The 23,583-nt window shown below is 57.2% G+C and overlaps 1 protein-coding gene across 5 annotated transcripts; it reads left to right on the plus strand.

The window, feature by feature from the left end:
• The first annotated feature begins 788 nt into the window (after positions 1-788).
• Positions 789-23,384, plus strand: IKBKE (inhibitor of nuclear factor kappa B kinase subunit epsilon). Of its 5 annotated transcripts, none has more exons than XM_045536585.1 (22): positions 803-1,259; positions 1,813-1,911; positions 3,840-3,957; positions 4,625-4,765; positions 5,118-5,247; positions 6,033-6,214; positions 6,558-6,718; positions 7,554-7,664; positions 7,870-8,049; positions 8,641-8,837; positions 9,557-9,621; positions 9,703-9,794; positions 9,935-10,021; positions 14,117-14,192; positions 14,305-14,417; positions 15,923-15,999; positions 18,234-18,273; positions 18,974-19,075; positions 20,266-20,362; positions 20,517-20,623; positions 20,810-20,881; positions 22,585-23,384. In XM_045536585.1, exons 3-22 carry the CDS (start codon positions 3,871-3,873, stop codon positions 22,616-22,618), a joined length of 2,151 nt encoding a protein of 716 aa, XP_045392541.1. In that variant the 5' UTR covers positions 803-1,259; positions 1,813-1,911; positions 3,840-3,870; the 3' UTR covers positions 22,619-23,384. The 5 variants fall into 5 exon arrangements, 4 of the variants coding, with proteins under 4 accessions (XP_045392543.1, XP_045392541.1, XP_045392540.1 ...); XM_045536584.1 differs by having other exon boundaries at positions 804-1,259; positions 1,813-1,902; XM_045536586.1 differs by lacking the exons at positions 803-1,259; positions 1,813-1,911 and adding an exon at positions 3,429-3,553.
• The last annotated feature ends 199 nt before the right edge of the window (positions 23,385-23,583 follow it).

Raw genomic sequence — 23,583 nt, forward strand, 5'->3', positions numbered from 1 at the left:
GTGCAGTTCTCGTCTACACCAGGCAGGTGGAGCGCTGGGAAGACTGGGTGGAGCAGGAGGATCCCGGTTCTGCCGTGAGAACCTGCAGCAATGCCTCTGGCCGCTGGTGTCATGAGCAGGTACGTTTATCTGAGGAAGAGACAGTCCTCAGCTCTGCTCCTGTGCTGGTGTCACTGTGGGAGGGGTGGGGCTGGCAGAGGAAACCACCAGGTGTGGCCATGGGAAAGTCCCTCCAACATTCTATAGAAACATGGAATTTCCTGATTTTAACCATTTCACATCCAGCTGCTCTCTCAGAGCTAACCAGAGCAATGCAGACCTCTCCAGCCCCCTGGGACATTGAGTCCTGGCTGGGACTTTGGCACCTGGCTCCAGCCCCAGCAGTCTCTGAAGATTGTGGGCTAATTACTGAAGGGGTGTGGGCCTCGATGCCTTCAATGCCTGTCTGTAAAACAGTTTCCAGTGTCCCAAGCATTTTCAAATACACTGTTCCATGTCGTCCATGCCACCCACAGAGTGAGTGTTACTGTCCTCGTGCTGTGGGTGACAAAGCTGGCTGTGTGCTGTGCTCCAGGCCACGCCAAGGGCATCACCTGGGTTCCAGTGCTTGCTCTTCCCTGGGAAGATGAGTCAGATCCAGCTTCTCCTAGGACTGGTGAGGGATAGGTCCCGGACCTCCCTGGGGCTCCTTGGTGTGGGAACTTGGTCTTCCCTGGCAGCTCAGCACTTGGTTAACTTGCCCAACCTGCTCTGCTGACTCTGGGCAGAGCCCTGAACTTCCCTGCTCCAGTGAAGGGCAGGAGATGCCGGAACAGCACTCGGCAGCCTGCTGCAGCCCCAGCCATCAGGGCCTCAGTCCCTGGCCTCTGTGTGGCTCAGACTCTGGTCCTACGCCTCCACTTGGGAACTCAGAGCATCCTCTTTCTCCTTCCTGCTGAAGCGGTGGCTGTACTGGGCTGCCTCTGTCTCTTTAAGAGAGAAAGAGAGAGAGAGAGAACGAAATCAGGAAGTGTGAGAGAGCTGCGAGCCAGGGCTCTGTGCTGAGCTGGGTGTCCTGCCGCCAGAGAGGCCGGGAGAAAACCCACTAGTCCCAGCTCCTGGGGTGGCACAAGGCCATTTCAACTGGCCCTGCCTGCAGGTCCTGGGGGCCTGTGGCTACCAGGATGCTATGAGCACCGCCCACGAATGACAGAAAGTCCTGAAAGCTCTGGGGGTGCCACCCAGTCCCGCAAGCCCGCGTCCCCTGAAGCCGAGATGGGGTGAGTGTACAGCGTTCGTGGGGGAGGGTGGGGTGGGGGGAGCAGGCCAGGGGCAGCTGCAGGGCAGAAGTCGGCTGGGCGGAGTGCAAGGGTGCCGGCATGTCAGCAGCAGCGCTGCAGGCCCAGCGCCCCCGCCCTGTGTCTCTCTGTGGCTGCTGGGGGTCGGGTGGTGTCCTGCACTCCCTCTCTGGCTGGCACCCTTGGCAAGGACAGCTCGGAGGAGGGAGGGCTGTGGCACAGAGGAGAGAGGCCATGGGCCAACGATGCTGCCTCCCTGGGCTCTGCCCACGGGCACCTGCAGGCCGGGTCAGCTTCTAGTGCCTGCCCTCACTTTTCCTGGGGTCTGTCTCCCTGGCCCGAGCCCCAGGAATAGGAGTGGCCAGGAAAGTCTCCCGGAACAGCTGGGGAACAGGGCTGGAAACCCCCCAGCCCTGTGGGGGAGGGTGGCAAACAGGAAAGGGTTAAAGGGCTAGGGCCGGTGGCCTTTGATGGAGGCTGAGAGGCAAACAGCACCAAGGGGCGCCTCTCATCCGCCCTGCTCTTTCCGGTGCAGCTCAGCTCCCGGGCTCGCCACAGACAGACAGCAGAAGACAGGCTTGCCAGGGAGGGTCTGTGCCTGACTCGGGGCGGCCCAGAGCGTGGGGTAAGTGGGGTAAGTGCATTTGGCCACGGGAGAGCCCGAGGCGGGGCGGGCGGTGGGCGAGGCGGTGGGTGGGCCGGCAGGGTCACAGGCTCACACTTCCAGCCGCTCACTGGGGCTGCTGCGCCCTTCCGTGCTCAGGTGCTGGGGGCGGGGGCTGCAGAGCCGAGCCAGATACTTCTGTGCCGCGGTCGGACCTCCCGGGCACAGAACCAGGGCCAGGCTGCCTCGCCGGGGCTTGCCCTTTGCACCACACTGGCCATCACCACGGCGCCTTCGGGTGTTCCTTGCCCTCGTCCCAGAGCCTTGGCCTTGATTTCAGGGTGCTCTGCCCCAGCCCCGCGTCCCAGACCTGCAGACTGACTCCTCAGCCTCGGGGGGAAACCTGGCTGACCTATTCATTCATACTGAGCTCTGTATTGTCTTCAGGAAGCCTCCGAGGACCTCAGTCCTTCTCTGCAAGGCAAACACTGACGCAGTATCTGTAGCAATTGACCACTGATCTCTTCCAGTGGCTTCTGGCTCAGGAACGGACAAGGAGTTGCATTTTTAAAAAAGAATTCAGAGAGGAAAGGCTCCGAGCTAAGGACATAGGGTTCCAGGCACAGGGACCCTCCGTTTGAGGACCTATAAGATGTCAGAACAGGAAGCGGCCTTTTCTAGTCCAGCCTTGTCGAAAAGTATTTAAGGGATGGTGGCCCTCCTGTGGTCCTGCCCCCAGGCATCCCCAGAAGGCCAGCTCTGGCCCCATTTCTCAGAAAGGCACAGAGTTTAACTTCGGAGGCTACACTTTCTGGAACCAATTGCTTTAGAGAAACCAACCGGCCTTAGGAGAGAAGAGGATGAGGACAAAGATGGGGAATGGAGTTGTAGGGGGTTTCAGATCCGCCCCAGAGCTCCTAAGCCCTTAGGTTGATGATTTCTTGCCTCTTCCACCCCTGCTCACACACACACTCACACACACACACTCACACACACACTCACACACACACACACACTCACACACACACACTCACACACACACACTCTCACACACACACACACACACACTCACACGCACGCACACGCACACTCACACGCACACACACACACACTCACACACACACACTCACACACACACACACACTCACACACACTCTCACACACACACACACACACTCACACGCATGCACACACACACTCACACACACACTCACACACTCACACACACGCACACACACACACACACTCACACACTCACACGCACGCACACACACACTCACACACACTCACACACACACTCACTCACACACACACACTCACTCACACACACACTCACACACACACTCACACTCACACTCACGCACACGCACGCACACGCGTGCACACACACCCTGCAGCAGCCCTGTCCGTCGATGGACCTGGCCGTGCTGGCCGCCTGGCTAGCAGCAGCTGTGAGCTCGCAGCAGCAGGAAGTGGTGGGCCTGGCAGGCAGGCCGGTGGGCGGGGTGGGGGGGTCCAGGCTCGTGTTGCAATCCTGGAGATTTGTGGTGGTGTGGTTAGTGCTGCCTGACCTGGGGCCCTTCCTCCTGCACTGTTCTGCTTCCTGGGACAATCCCAGGCCTGGAGGCCAAAACCCAGAATTCTCAGTGCCCTGGGAGAGGTGACAGAGAAGGTCTGTCTCTGCAGAATGGCCCTTCTGGGGAGGGGACTAGGGGGCCCTGGGGAGTGAGCACAGGCCAAAGTCCCTGTGGGAGGAACAGGCACAGGCTGTTGTGCTGTGCTTCTTTTTGGGGAAGTTACTTAACTTTTCTGTGCCTCACTTCCCCTGCTCCTTTGCCTGTGGAATGGCCACATGGAGCCCTTTGTGGGGTGGTCTTGGGGCATGGCCGCTGTCCAGGTCACCAGGGTCCACCCCAGGTCAGGAGTGGAGCCCTGAGCCCCTAGCCATTCTTCTTCAGGTGGGAGGTGGCCAGCCAGCCCGGAGACGAGATGCAGAGCACAGTCAACTACCTGTGGCACACGGACGACCTGCTGGGCCAGGGCGCTACCGCCAGCGTGTACAAGGCCCGCAACAAGGTAGGGAGCCTGGCCCTGCACACCTGGGCCCGAGGCCCAGTAGGCCCCAGGGGGCTCCAAAGGTGGTTCGTGGCCGGACAGGGCCTCTGGGCTCGGTTCAGATGACGCTGGGGAAGGAGCCACCGTGGGCTTGAGCAGAAGTGTGAGGAGCTGGAAAGAGCTCCCTGGGAGGGTACCTCTGTCAGGTACGAGTTGGGACAAGAGGAAGATGAAGTCACCAAGCAAACATCCAAGGGAGGTAACAGCAATGGGATCTAGGAATAGCAGAGGTGGGAAGTAGCCCTTGTTTTGGAATTTTCCTGCAAGAATATATGAGGTGATACTGCAGACAGGCCAGGTTCCAATCCCCGCTCTGCTGCTAACACCAGCAGTGTTGGCTGCCATTGTAATTGTTGTCCATAGCAATAATAACAATAACAAGCTACCCTCTGCAGCATGCCAGGTGTGCCAAGCCCTTGTCACCTCCTGGTGCTGGACCATCTACCCGCCACGTAGGGGAAGGAGCTGAAGTTGGGAGCCCCCTGCAACCGGGCTGTCTGCTCATCTCTGGGGTGGGGCTGCTCGGAAGGGCAGAAAGGAGGCCCAGGAGAGGGTGGCTGCTCCCCTGCCAGGGTGAGACTTGTATTATCCCCCTGTTGTCTCTCCCCCCCGCCCTCCCCCGTGGCAGAAATCCGGGGAGCTGGTTGCCGTGAAGGTCTTCAACATCGCCAGCTACCTGCGGCCCCGCGAGGTGCAGGTGAGGGAGTTTGAGGTCCTGCGGAAGCTGAACCACCAGAACATCGTCAAGCTCTTCGCCGTGGAGGAGACGGTGGGTCCAGCGCTGGGTCAGAAGATGATGATCTTGTCCTTGACCCTCACAGTCCCAGGAGAGTCAAGCCATACACTAACATAACCTGCTCATCAGCAGGTCAGATCAGACAGAGCAGGCAAACTGCAGAGGGGAGCAAAGAATGCAAGGGCGGAATAAGTGCCTAAGCAGAGAGGGCTTCCTGGAGGGGGTGGCCTTGGACTCCAGTGTGTGGGATCAGTGTGAGGCCAAGGAGGGGAGGCCGGGCTGGAAGCTGGGCCCTAGAGAATGGGGGCTCTAGGCTGAGCCACCTCTTCTTGGTGGGTGGGGAGGAGAAGCGCGTCCTCCCCAAGGCTGCCTCTGTCCCGCGCAGGGGGGCGGCCGGCAGAAGGTGCTGGTGATGGAGTACTGTGCCAGCGGGAGCCTGCTCAGCGTGCTGGAGAGCCCCGAGAACGCCTTCGGGCTGCCGGAGGACGAGTTCCTGGTGGTGCTGCGCTGCGTGGGTGAGCCCCGCCCTGCCCCCTCGGACCAGCCGCAGGCCCTGCCGGGCAGCACTCGGCTGTCCGGTTCCTGCTAATCATTCAGTTTAAACTCCAATTTAAAAATAAAATTTAAAAAAGATTGAACGCCAACCATCACAGCAGCATCATTTACAATAGCCAAAAGGTGCGCGTGGCCTAACTATATAAACGAAAGGTGGGAGAGTTATGCAATAGAATATTATTCAGCCTTAAGAGGAGGGAAATTCTGACACACGCTACAACATGGATGGGTCTGGAAGACATCATGCCAAGTGAAATGAGCCGTTACAAGAGGACAAACACCAGATGATTCCACTCACACGAGGTTCCTAGAGTGGTCGGGTTCACGGGGACAGAAAGGAGAATGGCGGGTGCCGGGGGCTGGGGAGGGGTGGGGGGAGTTGGTTCATGGGCACAGAGGTTCTGTTTGGAAAGATGAGAAAGTTCTGGAGGAGGATGGTGGTGAGGGTGGCAGGACAATGTGCCTAATGCCACTGAACTGTACACTTAAAAATGGTTGAAATGATACCTTTTGTTCCGTATATTTTACCGCAATTAAATAAATAACACAAAGGGGTCTGGGCCTTGGGGACCAGAGCCGCCATCCCTCTTGGTTTCTGGAGATGACAGCTGGAGCCTCCATACCCACCTGTCTCCTTTGCCCCGAGCCCACCATGGAGGTGGGGACAATCTTCCCACCAAGCCGAGCCTCAGGCTCTAGACTGTCCCCAGTCACAGCCACCCAGCAGCCCTCCGTCTGTCCCCAGTGGCCGGCATGAACCACCTGCGGGAGAACGGCATCGTGCACCGCGACATCAAGCCCGGGAACATCATGCGCCTGGTGGGGGAGGAGGGACAGAGCATCTACAAGCTGACAGACTTCGGGGCCGCCCGGGAGCTGGACGACGATGAGAAGTTCGTCTCGGTCTACGGGACTGAGGAGTACCTGGTGAGCGAGCTGCTGCGGACACTGTGACTCCCTCGGCCCCCCTAGGAGGGGGGCTGGCCCCTCCCCTGCTTCCGGAAGGGTTTCATCTCACCCCTGCATCCCGTCCAGAAGAATCCGTTCGGGAGGAGGGTGGGACGAGGCCGCTCACCACCCCCAAGGCGGAGGCTGGGCAGGTGGAAACGCTCCAGGTGGGGCGAGGAAGGCAACACCTGTTTTTAAGATGACGAAGAGGCAGGGTTCTGAGTGGTCCCGTTTTCACCTGAAGGCGGAAGGGGGCCTGATGGGTGGGGGTTCAGGCCCTTGCCCCCCCCCACCATGGTGCTTCCTGGTTCCCTCCCCGCAGCACCCCGACATGTATGAACGGGCAGTGCTTCGGAAGCCCCAGCAAAAGGCCTTCGGGGTGACTGTGGATCTCTGGAGCATCGGGGTGACCCTGTACCATGCAGCCACCGGCAGCCTGCCCTTCATCCCCTTCGGCGGGCCGCGGCGCAACAAGGAGATCATGTAGGTGGGCTGCCGGCTGGGGAGGAGGGGCGGGGCCCTGGCCTTTCCCCCACTGGTCTCTGCTGTGTCCCCTGTTCCCACTTCAAACTCTGCCACCCTCCTCTGGTCCAACCCCAGCCAGGCTCCTGGTAGGTCCTCTGTTAAACTGTCCTTCAAAGGAGGAGCTGAGCCGTGCCCATGGCTTGGTGGGAGCCTGGAATGTTCTCCCACCTTTGACTTGCCCAAGGTTACAGAGCCTGGGAAGGGGTGTGGGGGGGCGCAGAGGTGGGGCAGGAACGCAGCCTCCAGCCCCCAGGTCCAAGGTCCCTCCTCGGTTTCCTGCTGGCACAGAAGCAGCGAGTAGCTGGAGACAGTAGCTGCTGTCACTGCGTGCCCCACCCAGAACAAGACAGGCTTAGGGTGGATGAGCTGAAGGTCCAGGCACCCACCTTCAGCCTAGGGGATGAGCTGAGTGGAACCTGCTTTGGCTTCCGAAAAGGGGCAGGACACGGGCACAGACGGGTTGCCAGGGAAGGTTAGACTCCGAGGGGAGGGGAGGTGGTTGGGCAGCAAGCACAGCTCGGGCGAAGGTGTGGAGGCCGCGGAAGTGCAGCGAGGGGAGAGGCGGTGGACAGGACAAAGGTCTCTCTGCCAGGAGCGAAGGGCTTGGCAGGGGACTTTCCCACGCAAGGTGAGCTCATCGGCTGAGAGCTGAGGCCTCTCAACTTCCATTTTCCTGGCTACCTTAGAGTGGCTGGGTGACCCGACCCAGTGCTCTAAGCCCTCCCTGCTGAGTCTGTCATTCCTGCAAGTGTGATGGCTGGGATCCTGCTGACCTGGCCCTGCCCCACCCCAGGCACCGGATCACCACGGAGAAGCCACCCGGGGCCATTGCGGGCACGCAGAGGCGGGAGAACGGGCCCCTGGAGTGGAGCTACACCCTCCCCATCACCTGCCGCCTGTCAAAGTGAGTGGGCCCTGCTGGGCGGGTGACACTTGAGTCTGGGCTGGGTGTCACTTCTCTCTGCTGAGTCCGAGGCCTGTTCCAGTGGGGCCCCGGGCACACTGAGGGCCTGGGTACCGTTCTTCAGGGCGTTCTCATGCCCCTGTTACCCGCTCGAGGACAAGTCTGGGGCCCAGGCCCTGACAGTGTCTGTGTCCTGGGAGGGCAGGGGTTTGCAGAGCCAGCTGGTGCCCATCCTGGCCAACATCCTGGAGGTGGAGCAGGCCAAGTGCTGGGGCTTCGACCAGTTCTTTGCGGAGACGAGTGACATCCTGCAGCGGGTCGTCTTCCACGTCTTCTCGCTGTCCCAGGCGGTCCTGCACCACGTCTACATCCACGCCCACAACACGTAAGGCAGCGGGCGTGGGAGGGAATGCATGGGGACCCTCCTACCCACGAAGCGCACGTCCAAAGTGGCACCTCCCAAAGCACGTACTAGGGAGTACTTAGAGATAAAACTTTTAGGTCCAAACTTATTAATGGTTTGGAAAAACACTAGATCCACAAAGTTAAACAGATCTTGCTTGGACTTCAGAGATTCTGCACCTTTGCAAGGCTAATATGCATTATACATTTGAGAAGTGTGTGTGTGTGCTGATGATACATTTTCTAAATGTATTGCTCATAGAACCCTTTATGCCTGGGCTACATTGTGGGACAAGGTGAATTTTAATGGGAGTGTGGTGTGAAGAGGTGCAAGGGCAGAGGCGGGGTACTGGGGCTCCTGGGTTCTATTCCTGCTCTGTCTCCATCTACTAATAAGACATGAACTCTCTGCTCTTCCTCTCCACCCTTGATGGAAAACCATCCCCAGTATCCGCCCCCCAAAAAACTGAGCCCTGTCCACAAGCAGTCTTAGGTGCTTAGGGTGCCCTGACCCTGAATCCTGCCTGCTGACACCTCCCCCTCCCCCTCTGCCCGCTCCCCCTGCCGTGTCTAGGATAGCCATCTTTCTGGAGGCCGTGTATGAGCAGACCAATGTGGCCCCCCGGCACCAGGAGTACCTCTTTGAGGGTCACCTCTGTGTCCTTGAGCCCAGCCTCTCAGCACAGCACATCGTCCACACGACGGCAAGCAGCCCCCTGACCCTCTTCAGCATGGCCAGCGAGACCCCCAAGGGGCTGGCCTTCAGGGACCGTGAGTAGGGCCACCCAGGCTGGGCCTTTTCTCCTCCCCACACTGTCCTCCAAGAGGCAGGGCTTTGCAGTCCAGGGCATTGGTTGATTTTCGTTGTGAGTGTTTCTTTGGGCCCGCAGGGTGCAGAAGGCAGATCTGGGTTCTAATTCTGCAGCTGCCTCTGAGATGCCACGTGACTTGGGCTAGCGGCTTGACCTGTCTGGGCTTCACAGTATCCACAAGGCTGTGGGGGTGGGGGGGAACTCCAATGGAAACACGGAGATTTGGATTTAACATGCTCTCTGTAATCTCTGTCGATGGGGGAGCCTCAGGTCGTTTGTGCCGGAGGAAGCAGGAGCCCAAACTGCTGGAAGGTGGTCAGGGGTCCAGAGCTTTGTCCTTTCTCCAAGTTATAGCACAAACATCATTCATTCTCATTTGAATGATGCTAATTTCAACCTCCTTCTCGGGAAACACGTAGGCAAGAGGGTGGTCTGAGTCCACTTTCCGGCTGTTGAGATGGGCCCTTGGGCATGAGGCTGTAGTTTGCAAAGTGGCCACAAGGTGGCAGTGGGGGACCGCATGGTAAAGAGAGGCCTTCGGAGCGAGGCTTGGAAGGCGCGGGGCTCCGGGTGCGGGGCTGGCGGTGAGTGGTGTGAGGCGCAAATAACGCAAGGTGACCCCGGAGTTGACCCAGAACCATAAAGGCAGGCCACTCAGGCAGGGGTCTTTATCTGCAGCTGCTCTGGACATCCCCAAGTTTGTCCCCAAAGTGGACCTGCAGGCAGATTACAACACGGCCAAGGTGAGGCGTGGCCCCCAGGTGGCAGGGAGGGGGTGCAGACAGGGGCGTGTGGACCTGCCCCTGCCCACCTGTGTGTTTCAGGGCGTGCTGGGCGCCGGCTACCAGGCCCTGCGGCTGGCGCGCGCCCTGCTGGACGGGCAGGAGCTGATGCTGCGGGGGCTGCACTGGGTGGCGTGAGTACCCGCGAGGGCGGGGGGACAGGGTGGGCTGCCAGGACCTCTCTGCACCGCCCTGGGACATGCCACACGCACGGTGCCCCGGTCCCCTGGTCCCCCTGGGCAAGGTGGCTCTGACCCTGGCTCCCCTCGGGCAGGGAGGTGCTCCAGACCACGTGCAGGCGGACTCTAGAGGTCACGCGGACGGCCCTCCTCTTCCTCAGCAGCAGCCTGGGCACTGAGAGGTAGGTGTCCTGCCCGGGCCAGCTGGGACCTCCCAGCCTTGCTCTCTGTTCCTCATCCCTGACACTTCCAACAATGCATTTCGCCTCCCTCCCCCCCAGAGCTCTCCTGCAGCCCTGGGGGACGAGAGGGCACCCCCACCCTGTCCTTCATCCCCCCACTGCCCCAGATGACTCCATATCCCTCCCCCCAACCCAGCCCTCACCTGGGGGGCCACGAGGGGCGCTGGTTCTCCAGGTACCAAAGCAGCCTCCCTGCCCCAGGAAGGGGCCTCTGTCCTGCCAGGCCCTGTTCTGAGGGATTTTAAAAGCTCACCCTGCACCGAGGCCCAGAGCAGGTCTCCAGGGGAAGGGCTCACACCCACGCACGGTCCCCGGATGTGCGTGGCCCGGGTTGGAGATCCAGGTGGTCTCATCCTCCTGCCCCTTCTCCTGCTTCCTCTGGGTCTTCAACATGTCCTTGCCTTCTAAGGGTTCCCTGCCCCAATCCTTGGTGCCCCCACTCTCTCTGCTCCCCTGTCTTGGGCTAATTAGGGAGGATGGGCTGGATGAAGAGGGAGACCGAGGAGGAAGACGCCAAGCTGAGGGTCTGGGGATGGGAAACACAGGAGGTGCCGCAGACCACATGCCGTTGGCCAGGGCACTGTGGAGACGTGGGCACTGGCCGGAGTCCTGGAGGGCATGGGCCACGCTGTGGGTGAGAGATGGGGGCTCTGCAGCCTGGGGAAGCCAGGTGGTGGGAGTCTTTGGGGACAGAGGATCAGAGACTGCCAAGCATGCCTAAAGTCCCCCCTCCTCCTGCCACCCCCAGCCCTTGTCCTCAGGGAGGTACAGGGAGTTTCCCGGCAGTGGTCTGACTCACTGCAGCCTCGCGTGCCTCTCAGGCCTGGCAGCAGCGACGCTGACGGAGGGGCAGGGGGAGGTGGGGTGCAGAGAGGAGGAAGAGGAGTCTCCAGATGACAAGGATGCAGTCTGCCTCATGGCCAAACTCCCTTCAAACAGTGACAGAGAGCAGGGGTCACTCAGCAGGGCTGCTGGTGAATCCCCTTGAGCACAGAAAGGGGTTCCAGGGACAGAGGTGGCATCATGTCACACAGAGAGGCAGTTAGCTCTTCCCAGGCATGTGAGGGCTGACAGGATGGTTGGGTAGGGGAGACTAGAGATGGGTCGAGGCAACCATGGAGGCCTTCCTGGAAGATGAGGCTTTTTAGGCCAGAGGAAGGAGAATACCTGAGGTGGGAAGGTCTGTGCAGAGACAGAGGGACCGTATTTTGGGGGAGGGAGGGAGTACTGGTGAGATTTGCCGAAGCCATAGTCATGATGGCAAACATCCCAGAGTAGAGTCAGAGAGGGACAGAGGTGGGGGTGCAGAGGGGAGGAGGGAATGCGTGGAGGTCAGACCCCAATAAAATGACCAGTAGGGGGCCATTTTAGGTCCTCGATCTGGAAAGATGTGCAGAGAAAGCATTTGGGGTGTCTCTCTGCCCAGTGGCCCTGGACCAACAGGAGTGTGGGTGGTGGCCCGCGGGCCCAGGTCTGGAGTCCTGGGCTCTGCTGGCTGCTGTCCCCCCACTCTGGCTCTGAGGCCTGCTCTGAGGTGTGGTGAGTCTAGAGAACTCGGGTCAGGCAAGTGCCTGTTTCGAAGCGTATTGCAGCCTCGGTCAAGGAGGAGGACGGAGAGCAGAAAGAGTCCGGAGCAAGGAGTCAGAGGGCCAGGTGCAATCTCTTCACTAGCTCTCAGTGTGACCCCAGGCCATTGTCACTTCCCTACCTGGGCCTCTGTGTCCTTATTTTCAAAATGAGAGGGTTAGATGATCTCCCAGCTCCAACCTTTTGCAACCCTATTGTTTTCTGCACATCCTCGGACCTGCAGCTCCTTCTAAGGTCCAAAGCCACTGGCTCCTCCCCCAGTGGAATCAGATACCTTAATGAGCTGAATGTCATGTTTAGAGGAGTCCACGCACCTGGCACAAAATGGCCTGCCATTAGCCAGCCTGGTTACTCACCTCTGCCCACTCCTCCTGCCTCAGGCTCCCCAAGGCTGCTCCCTTGGCAGAGCAGACTTGCCTTTGTCCCGAAGTTCCCTGGCTCTCCTTGGCAGCTGCTGCTACCCAGAGGCACCGCTCAGCCGGGAGTGGCTTCAGGAATCCTAGGGCTTCCCCACCCCCACAACCAAAAAAATGTGCGTTTGTATAAATGTGCTGTCTAGTCAAGACCTTTATCTCTGAGGTCCTGTTTGATCCCCACAAACATCTCATTAGGTAGCAGGAAGGAAATTTGTCTCCCATTTTATAGAAGAAGAACCTGAGGCCTGGAGAGCTACGGTGACTCAACCAAGATCATGCAGACAGCAAGTGTGGCCTCTAGGACTAGGACTCAAACCTGTCCCCTGGCTGGGTGTGGTGGCTCACACCTGTAATCCTAGCACTCCGGGAGGCTGAGGTGGGAGGATCACTTGAAGTCAGGAATTTGAGACTAGCCTGAGCAACAGTGAGACCCCATCTCTACTAAAAATAGAAAAACTTAGCCGGGCATGCTGGTGTGCACCTGTAGTCCCAGCTACTCGGGAGGCTGAGGCAGGAGGATCCCTTGAGCCCAGGAGTTTGAGGTTGCAGTGAGCTAGGCTGATGCCACGGCACTCTAGCCCGAGCAACAGAGTGAGACTGTCTCAAAAAACAAACAAACAAACAAAAAACAAGACAAAAAAACCCCAAAAACCTGTGTCTCCTGACTCCCTGTCCAGCAGTTGGATTGGGTCAGATTCATCCTCTTCTGCCATCAAATATTAAAGGCCCTACTTCGTTCAGCAATCACGCATCGGGTAACTACTATGTGCTAAACTCTTTGCTAGGCCAAAATATACGAGATACTTTTTTTTTTCGTTATTGTTACTAAAAAAGTATATGTTAATGGTAAAAAGTTAGAAAAGACAGATAAGTAAAACTAAGAAAATAAAAATACCATATCCTACCCACCCAGAGATGGGTTATTACACCTTAGTAGATATTTTCCTACTTACTGTATAAGTATATACATTAACCAACATGAGATTATTGTGTATTTGCTGTTTTATAACCTGCTTTTCTCAGCTAACGAGCCCTCCCCCTCCCTGTCAATACATCTTCATCTCATCTAGTACCCAATTCATATTCAAATTTTTCTAACTGTCCCCAGAATTTCCTTTTATAGCTAGTTTTGTTCAAACTGGGATGCAGCCTAAGACCACACTGTGTATCTGGTTATTATGTTCCTTAAGTCTGTTTTAATGAAGCACAAACTGCTCCTCCCTCCCCCCGACCCCATTTTTCATGACACTGGCTTGTCGGAGGAAATCTGTCTGTTGTCTCACCTTCTGGACTCATCGAGAGCAGTTTGCCTTCTTCTTCCTTCCCGGGATTCCCTATAAACTGGGAGTTCTAAAGGCTGGGTGGACTCAGGTGGAAGCTTTCTCGCTGGAATACATCATAGAAGATGCTGGGTACTTCGTGTCGACATGGCATTGGGAGTTGACAGCCTGATTGCTCTACCGTACGGTTTCATTTTCCCTGCAAAACAAAGCAGCAGTGTGGTGTCACCTTATCACCACATAGATGTCCACCTCTTCATCGTTCATCCTCGATTTCAACCCTGTACCCAAGAGAAGAATTTCCCTAGGGCAGCAGGACGCCGATGTTCCAAGTTCTAGCACATGATTGGCTAGTAGTCTACAAAATACGGCTTTCCCCTCATCAGTAACCTATTGGTTATCAGGAGATGCAGTTTAAGAATTTAACTCTTTCTCTTTAGTTACAAACTTTCTTGGTAAGGAGTTCACTCATAGCTGCCTTGCATCATGGGCTCATGAATTTTCAGAGATTCGGGGTGTTTCAATCCACCTCAAACTTTATTCTTTGCAATGCTCAACCATGGCACAACTTCGGTAAGTAGGGCCCTCTTCAAGTTGGTTCCTCTGTCCCAAGCACGAAACCCCCCCGAGAGATCCCGCAGGCCAGCAAGGCTGTCCAAAACATGCCACGCCCGGCGTGCAGCCACAGAGCTCTCCACCCACACTCCAGCTGCCTCCGAAGCCCCTAAGGTGGCCTTTCTCCTGCTTCCAAGGTTCAGCTGCGTGGCTGGGGTGCCCGAGGTCCAGGAGCTGAAGGAGGCGGCAGAGCTGAGGTCCAGGCTGCGGACTGTGAGTGGGGCTGGGGGAGGGGGCTCCCCAGGAGCAGAGCCGGGGCCTGTGGTCCGGCCAGCCTGCATGTCAGAGCCCCGAGCTGAGGGCCCCACGCCTTTTTGCCCCACAGTTGGCTGAGGTCCTCTCCAGATGCTCCCAAAATATCACAGAGACCCAGGTGGGCCTCAGCAACCTGAGCTCGGAGCTGGCGAAGAGCCGGGATCAGGTACATGAGGACAGAAGGTCTGTGGGATTTTCCTTCTTTGTGGGGTGGGGTGGGGGGCGTGCAGCTCGAAAGCTCCAGTAGCCTTTGTGGAAGTCAGCCTGCTTTCTCCCGTGGTCTGTCGACCTCCGAAGCCGATGTTCTTGGCCTAGCCCAGGCAGGGGTTTGTGACATTTAAGCCCCCTTTCTCCTTTTTAACAAACATAAACGTGCCCACCCACCCCACAGCCTGATGTGTGCAGGGCTGCTGCCTCCCCTACTCCACCCTGACCATGCTGCCCCACGGAGAGCCCCCCAGACATTTTCTTTGACCCCCACTGCCATCGGGGCCTGCACAGATCCACAGTCCCATGTCCCCAGTTCCAAACTCAAAAAGCTCTGAAAACCGCAGGGTTTTTTCTTAACTGTTTTAACTGCAAAACCTGACCTAAACTGGCATGAAGCTCTTTTTACTCTTAATTTATCCCACTTGGGGTGAATATTCTCACGGTTCTCTGAAGGTGCGAATGTATTTGGTCGGGAGTTGCTGCCCAGACCCTGCCAGGATGGTCCACAACATGCCCTGTGTGCACTGCCTTACCTTTCTGACACCAGGAGACAATTCCAAATTCAGAATACGTTCGGCCCGGAGCCTTCTGGATAAAGACTGTGGATCTGAGGTCCCATCCCAGCCGCCTGGTCCTCTACCCTCATGTTCCCTGGAAGGCAGGCTCCTAGGGCTGGTGGGGCTCTGGGAACATGCTTGTGATCTGCCCAGAGCTCAGCTCCAGAAACAGCTGAGCCGGGGTCCCTTGCAGGTGCTCGAGGGAGGAAGTTGAGCTGCACAGGCCTGAGAGTGAGGAAGAACTCCCCCCACACACCGACTTCCCAAAGTGTTTGTATCCAGCCTGAAAAGGGAAGGAAGAAACAATCGTGACCTTAAGCCCCAGGCTGAGAAGGTCCCTGAGGGGTCATCTTCCAGGCTCCCCACCTCCAGGCAGGACTGAGGACCGTTGATTCATTCTTGTTTTAAACAAGGATCGTTGGTTCCTTACTTAAGTTTCTTCTCTGTGCCAGGCATTGAGTATACCGAGAAGCTACACCCTTCTGCCCTTTGCAGGTGATCAGAGAGAGAGATTCCTGCTCCACTCCATCCCCAGCGATCACGTCCAGACTCCCTTAGGTTTCAGGGGCCTGGGCTCCTTCTCAGGGTCTATCCTTGAGCTTTCTTGTATAGCAAAGGCCACTTTCCTGCTGCCCTTCTTGGCTTTCTCTCTGTCTCACCTCTGTGTGTGAGTGTGTGTGTGTGTGAGAGAGAGAGAGAGAGAATAAACCGTGAGGACGAGAGATGGATGGCTGCTCCAGGGGGTCTCAAATAAGCTCAGAGATGGGATAGTCACCCCCACTCCAGACTGGCACCCCACAACTATGGCAGTGAGGCTCCTTCTGCAGGGGACGGCTCTTCCCATGCCATCCCACTCCCTCCCTCGCCCTTCACTCTGCGCCATTTGATTCTTCCAACACCTGTCCCTTCTCCTGCCCACAGCAACCAGCAGATTCAGTGTTGTTTGGACAAGATGAACCTCATCTACAAACAGTTCAAGAAATCTAGGCTGAGGCCAGGTGAGCCAACGGGGAGGGCAAAATACTCCTCTCACTCTGTCCTCCCTCCTGTCTTCCTCCCTCACGAATATTCATTAATCCCCTGCTAGGCGTTGCTGGAGGCTCACTAGGTGGACAGTGCTGTGTGGGGCTGGGGCCCCGGCCTGCAAGCTGCCTGCAGGCCAGCAAGGGCATAAAGCCCTCATGCCTGTGCCCATTGCCACGTGAGAGGCTTGGATCACACGGGTGGGGGACGCAGTGGGCTGGAGCCTGGGTGCTGTAGAAGAGGTGGCTCTGGAAAGAGACCCCTCACTGTGGCAGAGCACTTTACAGTTTAAAGAGAGTCGCCCTGTGCATTGTGTCTTTGGGACACTTTGATAGCCAGGTTTTCTAGAAAAGGGGGGATCAGGAGAAATCCCATTTTGAGACTCTGGGCCAGGCATTTTGGCTGCATTATCTACAATGCTCACAAAGACCCTCTGGGCCGGGGCAGCCTACTCGCATGCCCAGGAATAGGGAAGCTGCTTGCCCAAGGTGACTGCCATCATGGGGCAGGGTCACCCCAGGGGAGGGCTAGTGATGGGGCGGGGGGAGCCTGGGGAGGCTCCGGCTGATACCAGGAACCAACCCTCTCACTCCCCTCCATTGCCCTAAATATTTCCTAATATGTGGACTTGGTCTTGATCTTCTATCCTTGGGATTATCTAAAAACCACCATTCAATAGGAATATAACGCCAGCCACATACATAATTTTAAGCTTTCTAGTAGCCAAATTTTAAAAAGTAGAAAACAGGTGGAATTAATTTTAATAATACATTTTATTCAACCCAATATATCTAAAGTATCATTTCAGCATGTAATCGATATAAAAATTACTAAAGACATACTTTATGATCTTTTTTGTGCTAAACCTTCAAAATCCCACGTATATTTTACACTTATACCACATCTCTATTGTGAAGCTAACTTTTTACCAAAGTGAAATATAGTCTTACCAAAATAAGAGAGCTACGTTTAATGGGGAAAAAAAATAGTTTACACTGCTTCCATTTTAAGCTTTAAATTAATTGAAAATTCAGTTCCTCAGTCACACTAGCCCCACGGCAAGTGCTCGGTAGCTCCGTGTGTCTGCTGACCCCGTAGCGGACATACAGATCTAGAAAATAATCCTCTCTCCTTGGGACCTGCGACCCTGCCTCTGAGCCCGGCCTTAGGGTGTGGGGGTGAACCCAGGAGGCGGAGAAAGCGGGGCTCTCCTGTTCCCAGGAGACGGTGGCTCCTTGTATCCAGGGGGGACTCTGCCGTGATTTCAGGAGCATCTCAGAGGCTTTTCCACAGTCCTGCGATCTACACTGGGCACCTCCCTCGTGCTAGGCACCGTCCTAACGGCAGTGCACGTTCTTAAGCGATTTAATGCTCATTAAAACTTTAGCACCATTTCCCTCCCCATTTCTTAGAGGAGGAACCTGAGCCCCAGACACAGGAAAGGCTCAGTGGCTCAAGCTGTCGAGGTCCAGCTGCTTTGACCACCCCATTTGACAGCCTCAACGGAGTTTGACATCTCCTGGCCTTTAAGAGCCCTTTCTTAAAATTCAAAATGAACCCTTAGCTGTGAACACCCAGAGTCCTGAAAGGTTCCATTTTTTAAGCTGTGCAGTGGCTCTCAGGGTGCTCCTCCCTTGGTCCTCACTGGAGTCCTGTGTAGTGCTGTGACGGACGAGGACGCAGGCTCGGAGAGGTTTTGCTTACAGCCACCTGCTAACAGGAGGCCGGGCTGGGACTTGTCCCGGATCTCTTGGACTCATAAGTGCTCTCAGCTGGCAGCACGCAGGGCCCAGGAAGGGGGTTCTGCTATTAGGGGAGTGGAACGGGCCGCCCACAAAGCAACCTGCACCCCCAGTTCATCCTGGGGCTGCCGCGACCCTGGACGGCCATTCCCTCGAAGCCCAGGAGGGGGCAGTACGTCCCTAGTACATGAGCATCAGGACCCTCTCACCAGGGCATCTTCTGTAGCCCTAACACGACAGCCCTAAAGCAAGGCCTCCTGGGCTTCTCCAGGGCCTCCTTTGTCATGATCAGTTCCTCGGCTACTTGTTTCCCTCCTCTGCCCTTCCAGGCTCCATTGGCCGTGAGCTTCCGTAAAGCAGAGCCCAGCCTGAGCCTCCTTCCTCCCTGTAACTGTCCCCGACCCTCGTGGCACTCTGTTTTGTTGACTGATTGAGTAGGTGACCTCGGTCCCGTCTGTTTCCTCCAGGGCTCGGCTACAACGAGGAGCAGATTCACAAGCTGGATAAGTGAGTGGCCCGTCCGCCGGCCTGCGGGTGGGCAGAGGGTGGGTGTCGCCAGGGCAGAGCGAGGAAGGGCCCTGATCCTGCCAGGCTGTGGCAGAGCTAAGGACAACCCCATCTGGGGCAGGTTATTTGGAGCTAGTGAACGGAGGCTCCCCAGAAGCAATCTCAGTGTAACTGGGTTTACTTCCGGTATGGACAAGATCATTTGCAGATTTCTTTCCCTGATTGTCCTCACTGATTTACCACCGACCACTTCCTGCTCCTGACCTCTGCTCCTCTGTTTCCTGGACACTCTCGTGGTCCAGGAGGCCCTCCCGGATTTCATGGCCATTTAGAGACTTACTTCCCCCGTTCTACACCCACCCCTGGCCCTCCAAACACACACACACACACACACACACACACATACCCTCCTTCCGTGAACTGCCTCTCCTGCCCTGCCCTCTGGCGGATGAGCCGGAGGGTGTGTGTGTCCCCTGAGGGCCCGTGTCTCCCTGTTGAAGCGTGTGCTTTGCTGGCCACTCCCCTTCATGATCCAAGTGTGTGACTGTCCCCTCCATCCCCAGAGACACAGCCAGCCCTGCTATGGATGCAGGGCTTGGGCACTTATGCCAAGGTGACCATGGAGACCAACGGAGGCTAGGCTTGTGCACAAGTGGCCCTGCCTGCTCATTTCTGGGCCTTGTTTTCTCTGTCGTTCTAGGGTGAATTTTAGTCATCTAGCCAAGAGGCTCCTGCAGGTGTTCCAGGAGGAGTGTGTGCAGAAGTATCAGGCGTCCCTAGTCACGCAGGGCAGGTGGATGAGGTGACAGTCCCTCCTGAGCTCGGGGGGTCCCAGGGCCTGGCCTGGCCGTTCCAGGCTTCGGGGGACCTGGGCTTTGGGGAGCCCTGATGGAGAAGGAGGAGTTAGTGAAGGAGTGTGAGGAAACGAGTGGTTTTGAGTACCTGCGTGCACTGGGCAGTCGGCTGGGTGATTTCTGCACATTAGCTCATTTATCCCATGACATCTACGCTGTGCAGTAGCCATTGTCACCGTACTTCACAGGCGAGGACACAGGCTCAGAGAACAGGTATGTTCCTTGCACAGCTGGTACGTGGCAGACCCAACACCAGCACATGGTATGTCTGCCTCTGAAATCCGGATTCTTCCCACTGTCCCAGCTGGCTGTGTTGGGAACTCTCTGTAGGGAGAACACAAGGTCCCTCTGGGAGAAGGACAGGTGGCATTGACCCATAAGTAGAACCCCTTCTTACACACTGTCCCCTTCAGGAGTTGGGGGTTCTCCCTTCTCAGACACAGCCTGCCCTCCCTCCCCTGCCTGCACACCATCCCGAGAGGAGATGACAGTTTCGCAGGTGCCGCCAGGTTCTGAGGCCTGTGTGACCCGTGCCCTTGTCACAGGCCGAGGCCCAGGCACTCCTCTACTCTCGTATCGGGATACCACTGCCCAGCTCCCCACCCCCACCCATGCCACATTCTGATTTACTTCCTCTGGAGTAGGGCTTGGCTGGCAGGAGATTAAAGCTCCTCCAGGTGATTCTAATGTGTAGCCGGGTTGAGAACCAGCCACTGGGTTGACGGCGCTGGGCCTGGGGCAGATGTTTTCGCTCATTCCTTCCACTTAGAGAGGAGAAAGTCACGCTGGAAATAGGAGGGTGGGCAGTCCCCTGTGTAAGTTCCCCGGTGTGGGCCGTCCTCTGCCTCTCTAGAGCCTTCCCTGGTGCCACACTCGCCATAGCTGGCCTGTGTCACCAGCCGCCAGCACTCCCCACTGTGGCTCTGTGGGGCCCTCCCAGCCTCAGTCAGACGTGCTGGTCGGCGTTATTGCAGGGGGCAGGGGACAGGTGAGGCCGCAGCCGGAAGGGCAGAGGCTGAGAGGGAGGTGAATGCCTGGGACCCATCTGTGTCCGTGTGGTGACCCGACAGCAGCCAGGCGGCCCGGGGAAGAGTGAGCCGAGCCCTGCTGTGATTCGGGTTCTTTATCTGTCTCTAAGGGTGGTGCACGAGACCAGGAACCACCTGCGCCTGGTGGGCTGTTCTGTGGCCGCCTGTAACACGGAAGCCCAGGCCGCCCAGGAGAGCCTCGGCAAGGTGGGAGAGGCGAGAGGGCTCTGGGCACTCCAGGGCCCAGGGGTGCGGACCGGGGCAGTTTTGTTATCCTCTTCTTACCCTTCCTCAGCACGGCCCCACCCAGCTGCACGTAAGCTGGCTCGTAATAGCTCACTGAAGCCCGGCTTCCCTTCAGATCCTGGACCGGCTGGCTCAGCAGCTCCTTGGGGACAGAACACAGGGGGCTCCGGCCTCACCACCCCCTGTGGCTCCTTGTCCTACTCCAAACGACCTGCTTTTCCAGTAAGTGCCAGAGGCGGGTGTGGAAGAGGGTGGTGTGCTAAGGGTGGGGCCCGGGGAGTTTTGCCTCATGCCAGGCCCAGGGGGCAGGAACACAGAGGCTGCCGCAGTGGGGGGTGGCCCCCGGGAAAGGGCCCTGGGCAGTGCGACCTTGGCCTCAGCTGCCGCCCTTGCCTCCGCCCTGGACAGCATGGAGGAGCTCTGCAAGGAGATGAAGCGGCTGGCGTTTGACCTCCAGGACAACAACCGCGTCATCGAACGGTAAGGAGCTGCCACCGTGCGCCAGGGAGGGCGGGTGGTCGAGCCGCCCCGGCCGCAGGCTGCAGAGTCCCTGTGCCTGCTCCTGCGGGTTTGATGACACGTGTCCATTTTCCAAACAGCCCCACTGGAGGTTAGGCCTTGTCCACAAATGAGTCGTCGTCCTGAGGTTTCACTTACAGTCTTTATAATGTGGCCGCCCATGCTGTCACTGAGAGGGGGCTCAGAGGCAGGGATTTGTGGCAGCTCTGCGCTGAATGGGGGCCGTGCCTGGGCTTCCCCCAAATTGTCTCCTTCAGTCTTCACAGCCATGCTCAAAGTGGGTGTCGTGTCCGTCCCCACGTCCTACCTCAGGGAGCCACAGCACAGGCAGCTTCGGTGGGCCGCCCACGGCCTGTGTTTCTCTGGCCTCGTGGGGCCCCCGTTCCTCCTGCCAACACTCAGGCCGGCCCTGGGCTGCAGGCCCAGAGAGACCCTGGACGGGCTCCTGATGGGGGCTGGTGTGGGAATGTAGCTGGGCTCATACTTTGGGATTTTGTGTAAAATTCACACAAAAAATTTGGAGAACGACAGAGTTGCCAACCCGCCATGTAACAAAGTAAGCGTATTTGAAAGGGGACAACCCTGCCGTCCTGTAGTCGCACTTCATAAAGTGCATTTGACACCAAAGAGGTGATCTCAGAAGAAAGAACAGTCCTTGCTTGCCCTGAAGGTCAGTGGCCCATTTACATACATGTACACACGTGTGCACACCTCCCACGTCCTCCCCAGCAGCCTCGTGTCTGTCGTTCCCTCTTTGGGAACCAGTAGCAGGGTGGGAAGGGTCAGCAGAGATCCAGGATTCGAATCCTGCCTCTGCTTCTTACCAGCCTCGTGACGCTGGGAGACTTGCTCACCTCTGAGCTTTGGTCCCCACTCCTATAAAACAGGCATAATAATTCCTACCTCCTGGCGTTAACACAGCGAGTAAATAAAATGAGGTATTTGAGGTGCCTGGGGGTGTGTGTGGAGGGGAGGACTCACTAAATGTTAATTGTTCCCCAGATGTCACCCCAGTCTGAGACATTAGAATTGGGACCAGGAGGTCGGGAAACTAGGAGCAGAGCTTGTGGTTTGTCCCCAGAGTGTCAGAGGGTCCTTGGATAAGGGGGGGCATCTTCTCCCTGTCCTAGTCCAGCAAAGGGAGGATTCATCCTCTTAAATACCCACAAACAGGAGAGTCCACAGCATCTCGGAAAGACTTTCCAAAACAGCTCTCTTGAGCAGGAAGTTCTAATTTTAATGCCGACATAAATTTTTCTTGCTGTGATATGTAATCTACTTACACACAGCTCAAAACTTTATTTTAATGACTTTTCACTTCCTTATTCAGAGCTGTAGCCAAGGAGCCAAATGACCCATTCGAACTCCTTTTCCCTCCTCCTAAACCCTGGCTGCACGTTGGAATCACCAGGGGAGCTTTTAAAAGCACAGACGCCTGGGTCTTGCCCAAGAGATCTGGGTGCAGCTTGGGGCTGGGGATTTTTATAGCTCCCCAAGTGGTTCTAACGTGCAGTCAGAGCTGGGGAGCAGACGGACCTTGGGGGATGAAGACGCTACAAGAGGAGAGCGGAGGCTCAGGGAGAGTTGATTGTGCTGGGCCCGGGCGTGTGGTCTGCAGGCTGCTCCAACAGGTGGGTGAAGCTCACCTGTGCCTTTCCTTACAGGTTAAGCAGAGTCCCCGCAGCTCCTGATGTCTGAGCTCCACGGGGTGCACGAGGCATCTTGAAGCATTAGAATGATTCAAACACTGCTGTCCTGCACTGTGGGACCCAACCCAGGGCAAGATCTGGTCCCATCTCATCAGCCTACCTCCCTCCTGGCCAGTGGCCGGGAGATGTCACCAGCATTACCTTTCACTGCCTTTCCCCCCGGGAAGCAGCACAGCCAAGACTGGGGCACCAGGCCACCTCTGTCCAGACCCACAGGGAAGAGTGTGGCCTCCACACCTGGGCTGACCTTTCTCTCTTACCCAGGCTCAGATACTGCTCCTCTGTCATCCTGGCCTGTACGGCTGAACCTGGCCAGGCCGTGGGGACAAGTGGCTCCACCTGCCCTCCCACCCTCCCTCTGGATTACAGGGCTTCACTCCCTGGGGAACAGGAAGGGAGACCCAGGGTGCTGGGTCAAATGACCTCATCTCAGTCTTCCTTCCTCTTAAGGTGTTCCACATTGGGCACAGCTCTCTCTGCTGTCCTGCGGCTTCTGGAGTCGCCACCTTCAGCCCCAGGCAACACAGAGCCCCATTTTCCTTCTACTCTTGCTCTGGCTGAGCCTTAAGATTGAGCAAATGAGTGATCGAGGCCAGGTGCCAGCGCCTCGGGGACCCTTTCCCTCTCCCTCTTTCTGAGGCACCGCCTGGCCCTGGACACACAGCCAGCAGTCACAGGTGGCCATGCTCGTGAGCACAGGCCTGTGGGTCAGCCCCTGGCACCTTCAGGCAGTGGAATAAATGCCTTCTTTTCTACTTCTGTGGCTCCCTGGGCTGTGTCGGGGAGGCTCAGCGGGAGGCGCTTGGCAGCCTTGCAGGGCCTGGGTGGGGATCTATGGGAAGTGTTAGGAAATGGGGACTCGTCATTTCCCAATTCCCGCCTTTCCCCTAAAAGGGCCCTAATTTCAGGGAAGAGCCCAAGGAAGATGGCCCCCTGCTGGGAGGGCCTGCCTTC

This window comes from Lemur catta, chromosome 23 (genome assembly GCF_020740605.2).
Source record: "Lemur catta isolate mLemCat1 chromosome 23, mLemCat1.pri, whole genome shotgun sequence".
Lineage (NCBI taxonomy): Eukaryota > Metazoa > Chordata > Mammalia > Primates > Lemuridae > Lemur > Lemur catta.

Bases quoted from the DNA above. Each gene is read 5' to 3' on its own strand.
- IKBKE (XM_045536585.1), top strand. From the start codon at position 3,871: ATGCAGAGCACAGTCAACTACCTGTGGCACACGGACGACCTGCTGGGC. The intron at 6,719-7,553 runs GTAGGTGGGCTG...GCCCCACCCCAG, and splicing joins CGGCGCAACAAGGAGATCAT to GCACCGGATCACCACGGAGA. The intron at 20,363-20,516 runs GTGGGAGAGGCG...GCTTCCCTTCAG, and splicing joins CCCAGGAGAGCCTCGGCAAG to ATCCTGGACCGGCTGGCTCA.